This window comes from Oryzias latipes, chromosome 11 (genome assembly GCF_002234675.1).
Source record: "Oryzias latipes chromosome 11, ASM223467v1".
NCBI lineage: Eukaryota > Metazoa > Chordata > Actinopteri > Beloniformes > Adrianichthyidae > Oryzias > Oryzias latipes.
Window position 1 is genome coordinate 17,030,989 of NC_019869.2, and position 18,184 is coordinate 17,049,172.

The following is an 18,184-nucleotide window of genomic DNA, read 5'->3' on the forward strand; positions in this document are numbered from 1 at the left end:
TGAAAATTAAAAAGCATTTCTGTTAATCCATTTTAATTGTCAAATTAGACATTTCTAAATGAATTATGCTACACATTTACAAGGGACTTTTTTGAAAATGAAAAGTCAAATACCATTTTCTTTATCATTTTAATTAAGTGACAGAAAAAGCTGGGTTGAAGTATAAAATGATAAAGCATTTTGAAGTATTGCTTTTTCTTTTTAATTTTGAGTCAAAAATGCAGCTTCATTTTGTAAATTAAAAAGCATTTCAATTAATCCATTTTGAATGTAAAATTAGACATTTCTAAATGATTTATGCTACACATTTACCATGGAATGTCTTGAAAATGAAATGTCAAATACCATTTTCATTTTAATTTTAATTACTGTAAGTGACAGAATAAGCTGTGTTGAGCAAGGAAATGAAAAAGCATTTTGGTGGTTTGCTTTTTCATTATATTTTTGAGTCAAAAAATGGTTTTTCATTTTGAAAATGAAAAAGCATTTCTGGTTTTGACTTTGCTTTTTATTTATGCTACATAATCGCTTCCATAGTCTGGTTCTGCTGGAGGCTTGTCTTCCTATTGCCTCCGTTTAGAAGTTTTCCTCTCCGCTGGCGCCCTCTGTTGGCTCAAAGTGGAAACTACATAAAAAACCTTAGACTCTTTTCTGTTGGTCTCTACAGGCCATTACTATAAAACAATGAGGGCAATCTGGCCTCAGTGGAATAATCTGAACTCAATTATCCTGATTTTAAATGTCTGAAATTATTTGGGCAAAAGGAACTGCTTGATTTGATGTTTCTTTATGTGTCGCTCCTCAAATTAGTCCTTTATTGAAATGAATTGCAAATGTAAGCCTGCATCATATTTTGTAATACATCAAAAAATACCGTGTCATTTAAACCAATCTGCAATCCTGAAAACGCAACCTTCTGGAACTGCATTTCTGTCGTGTGTACAAAAACACCATTTTCTGCACTTATAAGTCACTATAAAAGTTAATACAGATAGTTTTCGGGAAAGTGACAAATAAAAGATTAATTTTTTTGGAGAAAAAAAAGTCTTAAAAAATGTTTGAGAATCTTTTGCAGATGTTTATTTTATGCCAAAATAACTCCAACAAATAAATGTGTTTTCTTGACTTCCAATTTGCTAAATTCTTCTAAATTTAAGACTTAAAAGCAGTTGCCAGAAAAAAATGTTTTATTTCACCATATGTGTTTATTATATTTAATTAAAACAAAGTTGTTGGTTTTTTTACCAAGTGCTTTGAGCTAAAATCAGCTAAAGTGTACTCTCCCTGATTGGGCCTGTGCTTTTAAAATAATTCAAATTTAATCTAAACTATTAGCAGAAAAGAACTTTAAGATATGAAACCCTTATAAATGTTAGAATGCAGACATTTCATGGACATTTGCCATCAGTCGTTCTGCTTCCTTTCAGTCGTTTCACCTTTAGTTCTGAGGCACGGTAATGATTTTTGTCATTTTGATTGTAAAAATAATAGAAATCTTTTCAAATACTGTCAGTTAGTTTAAGCTTCTAAAGGCTTTTGATTCCTCAAATGCTCAATGGGGATGGAATATGTAAAGCTCTGGGTTTCTGCCTTCAGATCAGGTCTCAAGTGTAAAAGGGCTGAATTCCACAGAGCATCTACAGGCCTTTCACCCCGATTTAGGCTGGACTCCATAAAAACAGGTGGAAGAACCTGCTGGAGTTCCTGCAGCAATCAAGGTAAAACGGGCTCATCTGCCTCACGAATCCTCCTCTTAAGATCACCGACAAGCTTTAGAAGTTGCTAATTGACAGAATTAAGAGGTTTTATTTCAAGGCCAGAGCCTCCTGCAGGAGCTCCCAGAGTCCTGCAGGGAACTTGTTAGTTTGCAGAGCAGCAGATCTTCTCAGCATGAACATTAAATCGTTTCTCCAGCTGTTAAGGTAATTTCAGCGCCGCATTCAGGCCAGCTGCTCTCAGAGAAACACTTCCTGTGTTTCCAAGCAGAAAAATCCAACCCAGAGGAGATAAAACTCAAGAAAGTTTTAATACAACTTTTGAATTTTTGCATTGGAATTTTACAATTTTAACATTTTTGGTACAATATCATTTTTCTGCTTCCTTTTGTTCCTGGTAAAACTCCATTTTGTCTCATTTAAAGAGGAAATTTCTCCAGGTTGCAGCTGAAGTGAATTTTCTTTGCATCTCACCACAAAAGTACCAAATTATCTCACTTTGCATTTGAATAAACAGCATTTTTAAACTTTTGGAGCCTCATGGGGCTCAAACTGTTTCTCTTCTGGGTTTTCATTGATTGAAAATCTTTTCAAGTGGATTTTTTTAAAATAATCTTCTAATCCGTTTTGTCTCTTTCTGGGTCACAGGGCTGCTGGAGCCTATCCCGGCCACTTGCGGGCGAAGCCACGGGCCATCCTGGACAGGTCGCCAGTCTGTCGCAGTAAAATAATCATTTAACAAATTTTCTTCGTCTACATAGAATGAGTTGTAATATTTTCCTAAATCTCTGAGGTTAAAAAACAAACAAACAGGAAGTGTCAGGCAGAAAGCATGTAGGACAGCAAATTAGGGTTTTTATTTTCAAACTTGTACATTTGAAGAGTGAAGAGGATCCTTGTTTTCTATACACAACACTAAATCTCTGGACGGCCGTGGTCGGTTATGGGTCCAGCTGGCCTTTTCCCGTGTGATGCGGAGGCGGCGTGTATGTCCCCTCCTTTATCATCTTGTCGCGCTGCTGACGGATAGCATACAGCCGCTGGTGCTGGAGGAGGAAGAGGAGGAAAGTTTGGGGTCCGTTTGAAACATTCATTTGAAACCGAATCAAAGTAAAAAGACGCCTCTTGAACCCTCACAAACCGAGTCTGTTTGTCTGATTTCTCAACAGGTTATTAACTGAAGAAAATGATAAACTTGTTAAAGTAGTTTTCACATTTAACTTCATTTGACTCATCAGATAAACTAATGTGTGACCTCATCTGATGAGCAGAGGCGGGGCCTTCCTTACTGCAGCTTTGTGCTGCACAGACAGCAGCTGAGATGAGAAAAAAAAGTTGTTTGATGACAAAAAATCTATTGGAGAAGCGGATAAAGTGCTAGTTAATTACGACATATTTGCTAGTTTTGTCGCCTCTCTGGAAATAGTTCTCATCGGAACCCATTAAATGACAGGGGACACAAAAAATCTCTTCGGGAACTTTAAAAACGAGTGAAATGATGTCATTTACTGGAAACACCGGGTTTTCCAAAGGGTGTTGAGCCTCCCTGGGTTTAAACTGATCCAAATGGCTCTTTGAGTGGTAAAGGTTGCCGACCCCTGGACTAGAACAGCTGAGATCAGTCAAATTTGAGATTTGAGAGATTAGTTTTATATTGACTAAATAAAGATCCAAAAAATAAGCGGCTCCCGTTAAGTTCAGAGAAGCGGCTCACCGTTTTCTGGCGGTGCATGCACTCGTAGAAGTCCTCAAACTCCTGCTGGCACTCCTTCTTGGCGCGGGTCTGTCCGATACCATGAGAGCATTCTACCCACTCCTTCTCGAAGGCGTGGCAGCGCGCCGGCCGCTTGTTGGGCTGCTCTCCGCTCTGCAGCAGGATCCAGCGGTCAACGTTGATGCCGAGCCGCGACTGAATGTCCACGAGGGGCATGGCGCTGTGAGAAGAAGGAAAAGAGTGGACAAACAGGAGATCGGTGTTATCTTTCTGTGGGGGATTCCGATAGTAAGACCCAAAAGCAGTCAAGGAGAAGCTGGGGATTTGGTGACTTGGAGAACTGGAGAGGAGTTCTGAGGGGTGAGGGAGGCTCTGAGCTACTGAGGATCAAAGCCACCATAGTATGACATTCAGTATCTCAATACCTCATGGAAAAATCCACATTGTGGAGTCTTACTTTATTCAAAACATTTCAGTGGCTACTTTCTATAGCTGTGTACATTTGCATGAAAAAGTGTCCAAAAACCAAAATACTTTTCCTCTTTCTTCACTACTTCGTCACTCTAAAGATTTGGAACAATGAAATATTAGCTGCTTCAATAAGATCCTGACCTGAGGCTTTGAAATCAGCTTTATCCTCATCGGTAAATGACATGTTCCATTCTGGTTTGGTAAGTGTTGGGATTAGCTCCAGCAACCCTTATGATCCTAACTAGAGAAAGAGGATAAAGATGCTCGTTTGGATAGAAATTTAGAATTTAAACTGGCTAGGAGCATCTTATAAGCTTAGTGTTCAACCTTTTCCATTGGTGTCTGCCTTTAAACTGCTGTTACTGAGAGTCTTCTCTTTATTCTTTTTTTCCCGGCGCTACCATAAAAAGACACAGAGCACTAAGGTAGGGACATTTGGTGCCTTGCTCAAAAACCAGTAAGTAATTATTGGTGGTGGGAGGTTTTGACTAAAATGATGGTAGTCTGCAAGCCTTAAGCCATGAAGTACATCTGTAGCCTTCAGATCAGAGCTAAATAAGTAAAGTGAACTGAATGCAACAATGATGGAGCATCACAGTGGAGTATTCCCACTAACATTCCATAGGATGGAACTGACACGTTAACCCAAAGCAGTTTACAGATGTTTGCATGAGAGGAATCTGGGGTTAGATGTGCTTCCCAAGGACACCATGAAAATCCAACACAAGATTTGAGCCTCTGATTAAACAACTGACAGCAGAATATACCCAATGAGCTCCAGCAAATACATGAAGATCTTCATGTTTGGCTAAAGATTTTAAAACATTTGATTATAATATATATAGGCAAGAAAGCATAAATAAAGTCAAGTAGAGTTAACATATTAAACCTTTTTAAAGAAAATACAAATATATTTTGTCTCTACGGAAAAAATAAAAAAATATACAATCAGAAGTTATCAAAAACAGACTATTTAAAGTTTTTAAATTTGTTATCTCTAATTATCAGATCCCCATTTTAATTTTAATTTCCTTTTTTTTGACATCATTGTTATATGTTAGGTAATTTTTTATTATTAGTTTTTTGGTTTTTTTTTGCTATAAGATATTGTTAAGCTGTTTTATGGTTTGATTTGTTTGAAGAATATTTGGATATATGTATGTTACACATATATATGATAATAAAAACATTAATGGGGAAGTTAGACGCCTCTTTACCTTTTTTTAAGGAGATTTTTCACAAATTTCTATTGTTTTTTCTTTATTTTATTTATTTTACACAAAATCAATGTGTGAACTTTTGTCCACATAAACTTAAAGAAATGTTTTGCTTTACCTTTTGGGCTTCAACAATGAATAAACAACACTGCAGGCCTTTAAAGCCGCTAAAACTCGTTTGGTATTATGCTAAAGTTTAGCATAATACCAAACGAGTTTTAGCGGCTTTACTCTGATATTTACAAAAGCAACAATAAGAGAAGCAGCAAACTGTGAATAGATATCAGGAAGACGGTTTCGGTTAAGCTGTTATGTAAAACCCTGAGTGAATATAATATCAATCCGTCTGGTCTGCAGTTTTAGCATTCTCCGTCAATGACAGCCGCTACTTTATCTGTACAATTAAACGTATAGAATTAACCTGTAACCAATAATAAATTGTCACAATTGTAGCATAAGCAGTCGAAATGTCAAATTTATAAATGAAAACATCTGAGTTTACCTGATTGTGTGGTTTTTATCGGAGACCTTACTTCCTTAACCTTTCTTCGGCGTCACGCTTTACGGCAGACCACTCCACGGCCGTAAAACGATTAACTCTGCCGTAAACAGCCAGTGACGCTCTGGGACCCTCCAGCGCCGTCAAGCGGACCAAAGTGTCAAATTCAAAGTATTCTTTCTACATTGCTTTTTTTTGTTTGGGAAAACGAAATTTTGTCACAACGTTATTTATTGATTTATTTTTTAACCCTAAACAAGTATTTCTTGTTTTAGGTTTAATTCTCAAAAATCCCCAATCGATTGCATATTGGAATTCAATCATCTTGTGCTGCTCTTTGGGCCTCAATTATGCGAAGTGTAAGCACTCTAGGATAAGGATCCCGTAGGAGGGAGAAAAATAAAATTTGCACCATTTAACTCTTTCTCCAATGATAGCTGAAAAACCAATAAAATAAATAAAAAGAAACCAAATCATCTGTGAGTCATACAAGAGGCCCAACATCCTGACGTTAATGGCTTTAAACAGGTTTTATCCATATTTTCCCATGTATCAAAATGACTCTCTTAAGTCCAATGACCAATCTTAAATTGGTTTGTAGAGATAGGTTTCTACTCAAATTTACTCAAAACCTTTGCCATTCAATGTAAAAAAACAAAACATCTCTGTTCTTTCACTTCCAGTAAATCAACAACTCACTGCTGTTATATTGTGTTTATTTATTTCAACCAAAAGCTCCACAGGTCATTTTTCACAGTCCTGCTTGTACAACCCCATGGACCGGGGCTTTAACAGTGACAGGAAAACACAAACTGTTTAATAACACTTAAATATTGCTATCTATAAACCTTTTCAAATGAAGAAAAACAAAACACCTGTGTCCCTAAAGGAACATAACACTCAATCAGACTTTTTCTGATAGTCTGGGTTTCTGTCCGCAGTACATTTGTGTTTTTTTCACAGACAGGCAGAAACAGGAGACAAGTGGGGACCCAAAAAAAAAGCACCAGCAATTGACATAAGCAGCAGAATCCATAAAGCTAGTCTGAGATGAAAAAAGGTTCCCAAGCTGATCCTTCGTCAGCCAAAGGAAAACCTGGAGAGGAACCTTAATGAACAGAAGCACAGAGGTGATGCAAAGCTAAGAAACAAGTCAGGCTATGGCTGAAAAGAGCTCATCGGTGTCAGAGTTTTGAAGGGTTTGGCTCTAAATGAGGCTTGCAAAAATGATCAATATGTTTTTAAAAAAATAAATAAATAAAAAAAAACACTGTAAACCATGCTTTCTGTCAGCATCACAGCAGTGACTTGACAAAAGTGTTTTAGAGCCAAACTCTTCCTTGGTTACATCCCACAGAAAAGGCCGTCTGGTAGCGGATTGGTTTGGTTGTACCACAGACTTTCGTTTGCTACTCAAGTAAACTCAGTGACAGCAACACACAATGAAAAACAAAACCGATAAATTAAGATACATTCAGGTAAAGTGCAAAAGTGCTGAGTCAAAAAGAAAAAAAGTGGGGCATACAATTACTTGAAACAGTTGTTTGTCCTTTCACACACACATATATATCCATACACACACGCACACACACCACTGAAATGGGTCAGACAGTCAACACGTCAAAGCCAGAACCACCTCAAAACAGGCGGGTGTGTGTCTTTGTGCTGGTCAGCGAGGGTCGATAAGGCAGGCGGGCGGGTGGCCAGCTGGCAAACACAAACCTGGTCAACTAGGCCACAGAAACAAATGTGAGATGGGCGGTTCTGACAGCAACTGGACAGTCTAATGAGAGTTTTCACTCCAAAACTTTTCCTATTAACTGAAGAGACTCTTTGGTTCCAGTCACAATACAACATCTAAAGATATCCAGCTTGTGTTAATAAAACACCAAAAAACATTCTTTCATCCAAACTGATGATGTCATTAAGTGTTGAAAAAGTTTTCTTTCACTGCTTTTTACAGTAAAAGGATCTTGTCACCTCATGTTTTCTAATGTAGCTTATTCAATAAAGGAAAAATAAATAAGTTTGATTAAACATTTGAATAAAATGATTAGACTATGATTCTCATCTTTGTATGGATTTAAAGCGACCTTTAAGACAAATCTGTAATCCGTAAATTTAGCAGATTAACTTTTTTTTGGCAAAATGTTCACTTTTTGGGAAACTTCTAATCACATCTCTTAACACTTGTATCTGAACAAGGCCTCCTGAAACAATTTAAAACAAAAGCACCCTGGAGAAAAACATGTAAATATTTAACTTTTTCAAGAACATTTTGATTTTATGAGTAGAATAAGTGTTCATATTTCATAGATGGATTTTTCAGAACCATTCAGTTTTGCTGTTTTCGCATCACTTTTGTTTTAAAATATTCACACTTTCAAAGTCTTCTTGGCAAGATATTTTTGGAGTAAACATAAAAAGGCTCTTTTTGTGCTCCACAATTACTTCTGACCTCTCAGCATGGCTGTCAGAATGCCCTCATTCATTTATTTCTGCCGTGTTGACGCCCCTCTTCTTCCTCCTCCACGCAACGAAGCTACATTCAAGTGCAGCTCTGTTGTTTTAAGTAAACTTACATCAGTGTCACAGAAACTCGCTGCTCTCTCATCCCAAACAATGGCTGATGCAGACTCGTACATGTGACTAAAACAATACAATTTCTCGGTTGTTCAAATATAAATATGAAAAAAAGGGGAGGAAAAAAGCCACAAGAGTTAAAAACTCTCATTCAGTCACACATAACACTTTTTAACATATGCAAACATTCATCCAACACTGCTTCTCTCTGCTGTGCTTGGTGATATTTCACCTAATCAGTTCAGCTTTGCAAAAACTTTTTAAGTTGGTTTTGTAATTTTTTTCCTTTTCTGTTTTTTTCTTTTTTGTTTTTTGCTTAAGTAGTCGAGGCATTTTGCACCAAGAAGTAAACTTAGGTCCTTATCTTACAAATCTCAGAGGTAGAGCCCTGACCATTTACTCAGAGAGGAGACTGGCAGGTAAGACAGACGGACAGGAGTAAACAAACGCCGTCTGTAGTAAAGACAGAGTCTGCAGGTTGCAAAAGCAGCAGATGAGATGAACGTGTTTAAAACAGAGCGGAACTGGCTGTGAACGTTTAAAAGTTTTTGGGCGACCCCGGCGGCTTCTCAGACGTAGAGGACGACTTTGCTGTCTGTGGGACAGTGAAGGCCGTCTGTGGGGGGTGCTCTGCAGGAGGTGGGCTGTGGCGGTTGGCCTGCAGCTGGGTGGCAGCTCTTGGGATGAGGCGAGTCGCAGTCGTCGGATGTCAACTCTGCAATGTCGTCAGACTGGGTGTCCGACATCTCCAGGTCGCTGCGGATGCTCTCCGGCTGGGCCAAAGTGACATCCCTAAGCCCCTCCCTGATTGAGGCTCCCGGTGATAGACCCAACACTGAGCCAGACAAAGCCCCACCCCTTCTGGAGCTGCAGTCCTGGGGCTCTTCCCCTCCTGAGCCTGTCACTGTGGCAGCACAGCCTGGGTGTGGTGTTAGGTCCTCTTCGCTGGTCAGGCAAAGGTGGCTTGGTTTGGTCTCAATGTCCACCTGGATCTCCAGGTTGGTTCCGTCCCTGTAGGCACGGAGTGGAAGCAGAGTCAGCAGGAAGAACGGCACAGCAATGAAGGGCAGCATCATCAGCATAGAAACAACACTCATCGTATGAAACACTTAAGCCAGGATGTGTGAGGGGCTGTAAACCAGCAGCAGAACGCATAAACAGAGAGCTCCCAGTAACGGGAAGGGGAAGAGGGGCGGAGGTTGCTTCATGCCAACAGTCCCACCCAGAACTCAAAGGCGTATTTCTGGTAACTACTGCCACTTTGCAGAAACTATGTCCAAGAAAATAACACAGATTTTTTATTTTGGCATAAAGCAGCAGAAATCCTAATTAAAAGACCACTGGGAACGCTTTTACAATAGATCAAAAGATGAATGGAGTGGGAATTTAAGGATATCAAGATTCAATTTCTTCAACTCTTTGACCAATTGATAAAAACAGTTACTTTTCTTTGCTGCTGTGACTGTTTTTTTATGTTTATTGCTCTAACGTGCTTTAAAGTTTAAATAGATTTCAAACCTTCATGAAGGACAAATTTTCCATTTCCAATTTTCTTTATCAATTATTTTGAGACTTGTTTCTCACCTGTGAAGTTTTGAACTTCTTATTGATCACTTCAAACTTGTGTTTTTTTGCATGAAAAATCTTGACAGACATGAAAAGAAGAGATCTGCTAACCTGTCAGGTAGGGTGTAGGAGGAGATGATGGATCCAGCCATCCCTCTGGTGCTGGCAGAGTCACTTCCTGCTCCCAGACTGCCTGTCTCCCTTTGGGAAGATTCTTTAGCCAGCTCTCCTGTTTGAACTTCCAGCCTGCAGTGACATCGGACCTTCATCACTCATCTTTACTCGTTACAACCTTTCATTCTAGTTAAGCAGTAACTGAGTTGTTCCCTTCAATCCTGCGTCCTCACCTGCTGTATTTGCCGGTGCGAGTTCCCAGAACGCCACCAGCCAGTGTGTTGAAGTGAGGGGTGTCTCCCAGAGTCCCCGGGGCCACGGAGAGCCCCTCGCTGGGCGTGGTGGTGCTCAGACCGCTGACCGCTCCTTCTAAGCTGCTCTCCCCAAGGCTTGGAGACTTGAGTGCTCGCCATGCATCCGCCACTGCAGAGAGACTAAGTCAGCTGTGTCCCTCTCCGTACCTGAACTTCGAAGGTTTCTGCTTCACGGCACTCACCTGTGATTGGACCGTCGTCCTCATCGAAATCGATCCGGACACCCCGGCCTTTCCCCCTGCTCACGCCGCAGCCGCCTCCTCTGCACAGCGAGATGGGCACCACTCCGTACACATAGGCCAGCATGATAGGAACACCGATGCCTGGAAGACAAAAACACAAACATTTAACTTTACAGTACATTTGAACCTCCTAACAGCTTCAGATAAAGAAACAGAAGAGAACAAAAACATTCTACGCCTGCGCTTCTTACCAATGCTTACGGCTGCGATGACAGGGGCGGTAACAATCGACAGGGCCACGCCCCCAGTGATAGCTAAATTCCTCTTGTGGCGAGAAGACTTCTTCAGCTCGTAGTGCGCATGGATCTAAAGCAGAAGGAAGGAAGAACGCTCAGAGTGGTCACTTCAAAACATCAAGAAGCTGCTTCTCCCATAAACACTGCAGTGAGTCCATTGTGCGGGCGGCACACTGATAAGTCATGAGCGAATTTATAATAACAACCCGTCCACCACACTGTCCCCTACAGGAATGTTTTGGATAAACTGCATCCTCACATACAGTACTTGAAACTCCGACCAGAAATGCAGTTTTATCTGATATCCACAAGGTGGTGCACAAAATAAATAAATCCTCAGAGTTCTGTTTTGTGTTACTTTTTTAACTTTTCTAGCTTTAGCCAAAAAAAGAAAACATGTAGATACATACTGGGAAATGCATTAAGAAAAAAAGAAGTTTGTTTATTTTTTTGCCCAGTAAGAGTGAATATAGAGAGACAATCAAATAAATGGACCATAGTTGACAATGTCACTAAAATCCACCAGAAAAAGAAAGACTAATTGTTTTTTCTACAAGAAACTAAAAGAGGTGAAGTTAGCTTTCTTTAACCATTTTCCCTAACTTTAAAGACATTTTCCATTTTACAAAACATTTCTGTCTCACCTCTGTTTCTGTTTCAGAGTTTTTCCCACAAACATTACAATAATTGACCAGAAAATTTAGTTAGACTAGAAAAACTTACACAATCATTTCAAGAGTGAAGAAATCTGAATGTGAGAAAATGTCATCACACTGCAACTCTGTGACTTCCAGACTGTCAGCAGAAGAGACTTATGAAACTGTGTGGTTTTCTGTCTTTGGTTTCTGCAGCTATCAAGACGAGAGACAAACATCACGCTCTCAGACTATGAAGATTTAAGGGTGTTGAACAGAGCGGCAGTTTCGAAGACGAAGAAGATGAAAGGGAAGTTAATATAACTGTGAGATTCTCATGATTGTGTTCATATTGTACAACTACAAACACAAAATAAAGTTTGACAAACAATCTTCTTTCATTCATTTTCTAACCCCGTTTTTGTTCCTTTTGGGACAAAAATGGGCTGCCGGAGCAAATCTTGGACAGGTCACCAGTCTGACACAGGGCGATAATCACACACCCATACAAACTTAGGGAGAATTTAGAGTGACCAATTAACCTATGAAGCATGTTTTTGGACTGTGGGCAGAAGCTGGAGTCTTCACTTGCATGGGGAGAAGATGCACACTCCACACAGAAAGGTTGGGGATTCTGTTTCAGGTCCCTTAGCCAAAACTTCAACTGGGGCCTTCTTGCTGGAAAGCGAGAGTGCTAACCACTGCGCCACCGTGCATGTACACATTGTTACATTGGTCAAAATGGATAAAAATGACGAATATTGTCAACATCTGTACATTTTAAATACCTGTCTTTAATTTAGTGCTTTTGCCTTTTCATTTATCTTTGTTGCCTGTTTCTTTTCTTCTTAGGTTAGCTTTGGAAACTCACAAGTAAGAATTTCATTGCTCAGTGTTTATGACAAACTTCTTGAATCCCGAATCTTGAATCTTAACTCCTTTTCTTTATGGTTTTACAGACTTCTCTTGAAACAGATTGTAATCTGCACTTTTGTTTCCAATCTCTGTGGATTATTAACTTAGTCCAAAGAAGGAGTCCAAAGCTTCTTTCTGCAAACAAATAAAAGCAAGACTGTGGCAGGCTCACCTTGCGGCCGATATAAACTGGTATACCGATGACCATGGCAGGAACGGCGATGCCTGCGATGAGAGTGATGCCGACAGGCGCTCCGATCAGAGTCCCCAGCTGCCACAGGATCTTCTTTTTCCTGCTCCACGGCTTCTTCCCCCAGAATGTGCAGCCTGAAGGGCTGATGGAGGGGACAAAGCAGGTGAGCCAAGGTACAGAGAAAGGACTGGCGATGTGTTGTGGGAAGACTACCTGAGGTAGTGCAGGTCAGAGATCTCTTTCATGCACAGCCAGCAGAACTCGCAGCCGCAGACGGCGCAGGTCATGTGATTGCAGCTGCCGTCGTTCATCTTGATGATGTAGGCGCCACAGCGAGGGCAGGGCTTGATGTCATCCGCTGGAGAGAAAAACAGCACAAGTGATGCTACTAAACTCGTTTCACACAGCAGAAAGTAATCCTTAAAGTAAAAAGTAATCTTAAAAGTCTACAAAAGCCTACAAGTTTTTTTTTTACAATGTCTTAAAATCCCACTCCAATGATCTTTTAATCTATTGTAAAAGCATTACCAGTGGTCTTTTAGCTATGCTTGTGCCGTTTTTACCCATGTGTCGTTGTTTAGGAAATAGTTTCTACAGAGCGCCAGGAGTTCATTAGTAATTTGCCTCTGAGTTGTGGGAAGGACTGTTGGCGTAGCCAGCACTCATTTCCCTTGATCCCTTTGTTTACATCATCTCCCACAGGCTTACAACCATTCACAACCCCAACCTTAAATTCGCGTTATAACGAAAACTGATGAGCAAAACTGGAGCTAACTAGCCCTACAGTTTTGAAATACCCAGATTCCAGCTCAGACGAGGAAAACAAAGACGTATGTGGATCTATTTGTCTGCAAGTGGATGCATTGGAATGGAGTAGAGCGGCCCATTGGTTTTTTACAAGTAGTTTTCAGATTTTTATTTGCTCTTGATTCCCCATGATTTAAATAAATAAATATTCATAAACACTGTTTTAATCCTAAGTTTTCTTTCTATATGTCCTCCATCATCAAAAAAATGTTACAAGAACACGTTTAAAACACGAAAAACACAATTTTTAGAGTGGGTCTTTGATAACTGTTAAAATTAATTTTAACAGACATTAAAATATATCTTTGGCAAAAAAAGCTCAAACAAATTATAACCAAACTATTTAAGAGTGAAAATGATGGCTTCTCTCAAAAAATCTAAAGTGTAAAATATATCAAATCAAAAATGCCCTTAAGTAAAGATAATTAAGTAAATATTTTTTTATTATATTTATCAATGGTTCCTTAATGTTGTAATAAATACAAGTGTGGATAAGAATAAAAAAAGATGTAATTTGCTTTTTTTTTTTTTCAAAATAGAAATTTTGGTTACAAATCATTTTCTTAAAAAAGCCCCAACCTGTAAAACGGTTTTTAGATTTATGTTTCTTTCATCAACATTTAAACTCCTCTGTACAGTAGACTTGCCTGGTTCTGGTTGACAAAGAAACCTGAGCTCGTTCAGAGTTCAGAGCTCGTTACATTAATGGATCGGACCTCTGCAGCCCTGCACCCTCTGATGCATTTGGAGTAAACCCGCTGCCGCGTTTCAACACTCGCTGCTCTTCAAAGGACATTTTGAGAGTTTTATACAAAGACACTCGTGGCTGATGCCTGTGGGAGAAACTGCCATTGTATTTCACCCTAACCTTGTTTGTTTTCCAGTCCTCTCCTCCTTATCTCTACGTGTCCCTGACTGACTAAGAGGCTGATGGAGAGGGAAGCGCCTGCGCTTCACATGACTCAGGCTGAGCCTTCTGGACTGCTGTCAGCTGGAAGTGAAGAAATGAGGAGCAGAACTAAGATGGACAGCTGAAGGGATTTAAGGGATGGATTTTTAATCAAGATTGCATAAAAGACGGTCAAACAAAAGCCAGAGATTTAAATGTAGTTGAACTAATGCTGAAATATCAGTTTTCATCTATACAGTTCTTAAATACAAAGAAGGCAGAGTAATATTAACCTAATTCTAAAAACAAATCCCTGTTTATTGCAGAATGACTTCATTCTTAGTTTGCTACAGGGTCGCTCCGGTGTGGTACAACAGCTGCTGTTAAAGACTGACATGCATTTACTCAATTGTGAAAAAGAGTAGATGTTATCAGGGCACAGTTATTGACAATTGTCAGCTGAATGAAGGAAATCACAGCCAGCCTGCCAGGCGATAAGGCTGCAGCTCATTTCATCTTTCAATATTTGGATTTTTCCATGGCTCCTGAGGAATGTCTTTGTATTTTCTGCTGCTTCCTTTAGAGTCCCACTCCGATCATCTTTTGATCTTCTGTAAAAACATCCCCAGTGGTCTTTTAATTATGATTATGCCGTTTTTAGCCAAAATCAAAAGTACTGTTGTTTCCTTGGACAAAGTTTCTGTAGAGCGGCAAGATTTCATTCGATTTTCGCCTCTGAACTATGGCCAGGACTAGCACAATACAGTGATCCCTTGATTATCGCGGGGGTTACGTTCCAAATAGAACCCGTGATAAGCAAAACCCGTGAAGTAGAAACCTTTATTTTTTTACAATTATTATACAATGAAATTCACTATTATACATTGAAAAGAAAGAACAAACCATTTAACAGGCTAAATCAATTGTTTTTTTAACAAATAAAAGTACTTTAGAAACGTTTTTTCAACAAATAACTTCTGTAGTGTGCTGTCAAATAATAATTTCAATCATCGATAAGAACAGAAGGCTTTAAATTGCGGAGATTAGCCCCGCCCACCGCGACCCGAGTGGATTAAACGGAGGAAAATTTAAAATGATTATGAAAAAAATAAAAAAGTACAGTGGGACAGATAGTGACTCCGGTCTTCTTTTTCACTGCTCTTCTTACTGAGCCGCTGCATCCTGTGCAGCGTTTTTTCCTTTTGAAGCCCGCGGTGCAGCTGCAGGTGTGTTTGTTCGGGAGAGGAACATAGTGATAGGCAGTTGTTGTCGCTCTTTTTTCTTCTTTGCTAAAGATCCTTATACACCGACATGCCACCATCGATTATGTTGGAGAACTGTAATGAACGGCTCATCAAAGGGTCCCATTCTTGAGCTACTCGCTGAGTGACTTTTTAGCCAATCAGAATGCAGAACACAATGCACAATCCAAATCCGTGAAGTAGCAAAACCGTGAAAAGTAAACCGTGATATAGCAAGGGATCACTGTATAAGCGCGCCCAATTTCTCTTCATCCATCTGCTTACACTCTCTCCTGCTAGCTTACAGCCCCTCACAACCCCAACCTAACATTACCGGTGCAACAAAACAGTAAACAATATTGGAGCTATCCAGCCATGCAGTTGCCAGCTTGGACGAGGAAAACAAAGATGGATCTATTTGTCTGCGCGTGGATGCATCAGAATGGAGCGGCGCAGGGAGTCTGTTGCCTGGCGATGCTAGCTTCTATATGTATGTCACGGCTATAAGCCTTTTTAACTTTTCAGCTTTTATTAATTTTTAACAAACCCTCCAAGTCTTTTCTTTCACAGCAGCTGTTATGATATCATTACATTCATGAAGCTGCTTTCTGGTCTTTAGCACCTCTGGAGCTCCAACCTCAGCCTCCCTTTATCGATGTGTTCACTGTCCCTCCTCCAAAAATGTTCAGACATCTTTAGATCAGAATGGTTAGATCAGAACCATGAATGACTATACATACATATACTATACTATACTATACTATACTATACTCATACAACACTATACAACTTTACATCTAAATTCTAGCTGCTTGTTCTGTCATTTATTATCTGTCGTTCCCGCTCCATCAGAAAAAAAGGCCCTAAAAGTTTTGCATATTTCATGTTCCTTAATTTCCCAAACTTCCTTATAGCCATGTAACCCTCATGTCTGAGTGTACTTTTAAAAAAATCCCCACGAAAGCCAGTTCTTTATGTCCTCTGTGGTGTGGACGCAACAAAAGAGGAACCTGTTCCATTAGTCATAAAAGCATACAAATAATGTTTCTGTGGTCCAAAAGCCCCTTTAAGCATTTCCCACTTTGCTGTTTCAACAAAGCTTTAGTGGTTCTAAAGATAAAAAGTTACTGAATGGTGTTTTTTTTTTTACTAGGATACATGCTTAGCTTTTGCCAAGGAATCTTTGTTTATACTAAGAGCTTTGCTAAAGTTTTCTTCTGTGTTCGCTTCAAGATGCTGAGAGACCTCAGCTGTTGATGCCACTCACCGGGTCCCTGCTCCTGTGTGAAACTGGGCGAGTGGTTGCTGTGAGTGTGCAGAGACTGCGCCCTCTGCTGGCGAGCTGAATCGCAGGTCTGGTTGGGGTGCCATGCCTGTTTGCAGTGGTAGCAAAACTCGGCGCCACAGCCCTCTCTGCGACAAACCAGCCTGGGACAGCTGGCACAGCCCGAGGCAATGACGGCGAACCTGAAAGGAAAACACAAAGGAGGAAACACAGCGTCAAAGACTTTCCAAGCAGCGACAAGTGTCACAGCACCTTTAATCTGATCATACTGAAGTTTATCAACCCAAACCCCAAAACCAGATCTGAACAATGCCACCACATCAGCAGATCACTGACTTAATTCCCCAGAGCCTGCAACTTTGAGAAGACTGCAAAGAAAGCCCTTTGTTTGCAGATTCTTGAGATGATACAAACCTGAACACAACACCAAAGAAGCTGTCAGCATCAGCTGCACCAGCAAAGAAAATGATTCTTTTATCTTTACTATTAATGCCTCAACATTGGACCTAATTTCTTCAACATCTAGCAAAAACTGTAAAAATCTTACTTTCCTGAAAGCCACATGCTGCTTTCACTGGTATTTTACCAGAAACAGAGATAACTTAGATTAAAAAGAACAAAAACTGAAGTCGGTATGTCAACCTATGAGGCCTAACTGTGTGGAAACAATCAGTCTTGTTATAAATTACAAAGAAACCAAAAAGAAGGAAGACGGTGATGCAAATTTAACTAATGAGAAAACAAGAAAACATCCAAAGCATAGACTGAACTTTAAAATCATGTTTTCTTTTGTTATTTACTCCTCTAAGTAACATAAAGTGTCATGTAAAGCAGTACAGCACTACAAGTATATTTTTTAAATGGCACTTTCTTTAGAAAAGAATAATGCTCTCCGTGCAGCTGGGCCTCCTTTTTCCAGTCTAAGCTGAGTTCTGAGGGATGTGCAGAGGCGGATGTCGGCACCCACTGCTTACTGAAAGGAGTTTGAATAAGAAAGGCTTTACGTCAAAATCTCAAAGTTATACTGACACCAGAAAATAAACCCTAATATGTAAAGTGAGTCAGGTTTCTAAAAAATAAAATAAAAAAAAAACAGCTGCAAGAATTCACGTAGAACCGATTTTTTGGGCATCGATATGACCATAGTTCTTTATAAAAAAAAACTAAAATAAAGATCTAAAGACGTACAGAAGCGCTGAAAATTAAGCTCAGTGTCCCAGAGTTTCAATCAAATGGAGCACGGGGCAAAAATAAAACTAGAATGTACGTTTTTGAGACCTGGTGTCAATCCCGGGAGCCGTCACAAAGGGAGCCTGTCATGGAAGACCGTCACAAAGCAAACGTGCCGTAGGAGGAAAGAGATTCAACGTTTTAGAGCACATACAACACAAAGATGGGGTCACGTTTTTGCCCAATTTGTTGTGTTATTTTAACTAAAAGCAAAGAGAGCGTGGAGGAAGTGATAACATGACAAACTTATTATTGTTCTGGCACTCCTCCCACATGCCACTCTGTGTTCCCATTAACGCCTCTTCAAACACCAACAGA

General features: G+C 39.8%; 2 protein-coding genes across 3 annotated transcripts in view; both read right to left on the reverse strand.

Annotated features, from left to right (window-relative positions):
• Positions 1-2,550: 2,550 nt before the first annotated feature.
• ndufs5 (NADH:ubiquinone oxidoreductase subunit S5) lies at positions 2,551-5,752 on the reverse strand. Its single transcript, XM_004074071.3, has 3 exons — positions 5,620-5,752; positions 3,430-3,649; positions 2,551-2,761 (listed from the first exon to the last, which is right to left on the reverse strand). Exons 2-3 carry the CDS (start codon positions 3,643-3,645, stop codon positions 2,657-2,659), a joined length of 321 nt encoding a protein of 106 aa, XP_004074119.1. The 5' UTR covers positions 3,646-3,649; positions 5,620-5,752; the 3' UTR covers positions 2,551-2,656.
• A 563-nt stretch (positions 5,753-6,315) lies between these two features.
• rnf19b (ring finger protein 19B) overlaps positions 6,316-18,184 on the reverse strand; it is a 32,888-nt gene continuing 21,019 nt past the window's right edge. For both annotated transcript variants that reach the window (XM_004074072.4, XM_011481015.3), the window contains exons 3-10: positions 16,619-16,818; positions 12,628-12,772; positions 12,394-12,556; positions 10,627-10,741; positions 10,376-10,516; positions 10,113-10,302; positions 9,877-10,011; positions 6,316-9,210 (exon numbers count right to left, since the gene is read on the reverse strand). In XM_004074072.4, coding sequence (XP_004074120.1) covers positions 8,769-9,210; positions 9,877-10,011; positions 10,113-10,302; positions 10,376-10,516; positions 10,627-10,741; positions 12,394-12,556; positions 12,628-12,772; positions 16,619-16,818 — 1,531 coding nt within the window. In that variant the 3' untranslated portion in view covers positions 6,316-8,768. The remainder of the gene's footprint in view (positions 9,211-9,876; positions 10,012-10,112; positions 10,303-10,375; positions 10,517-10,626; positions 10,742-12,393; positions 12,557-12,627; positions 12,773-16,618; positions 16,819-18,184) is intronic.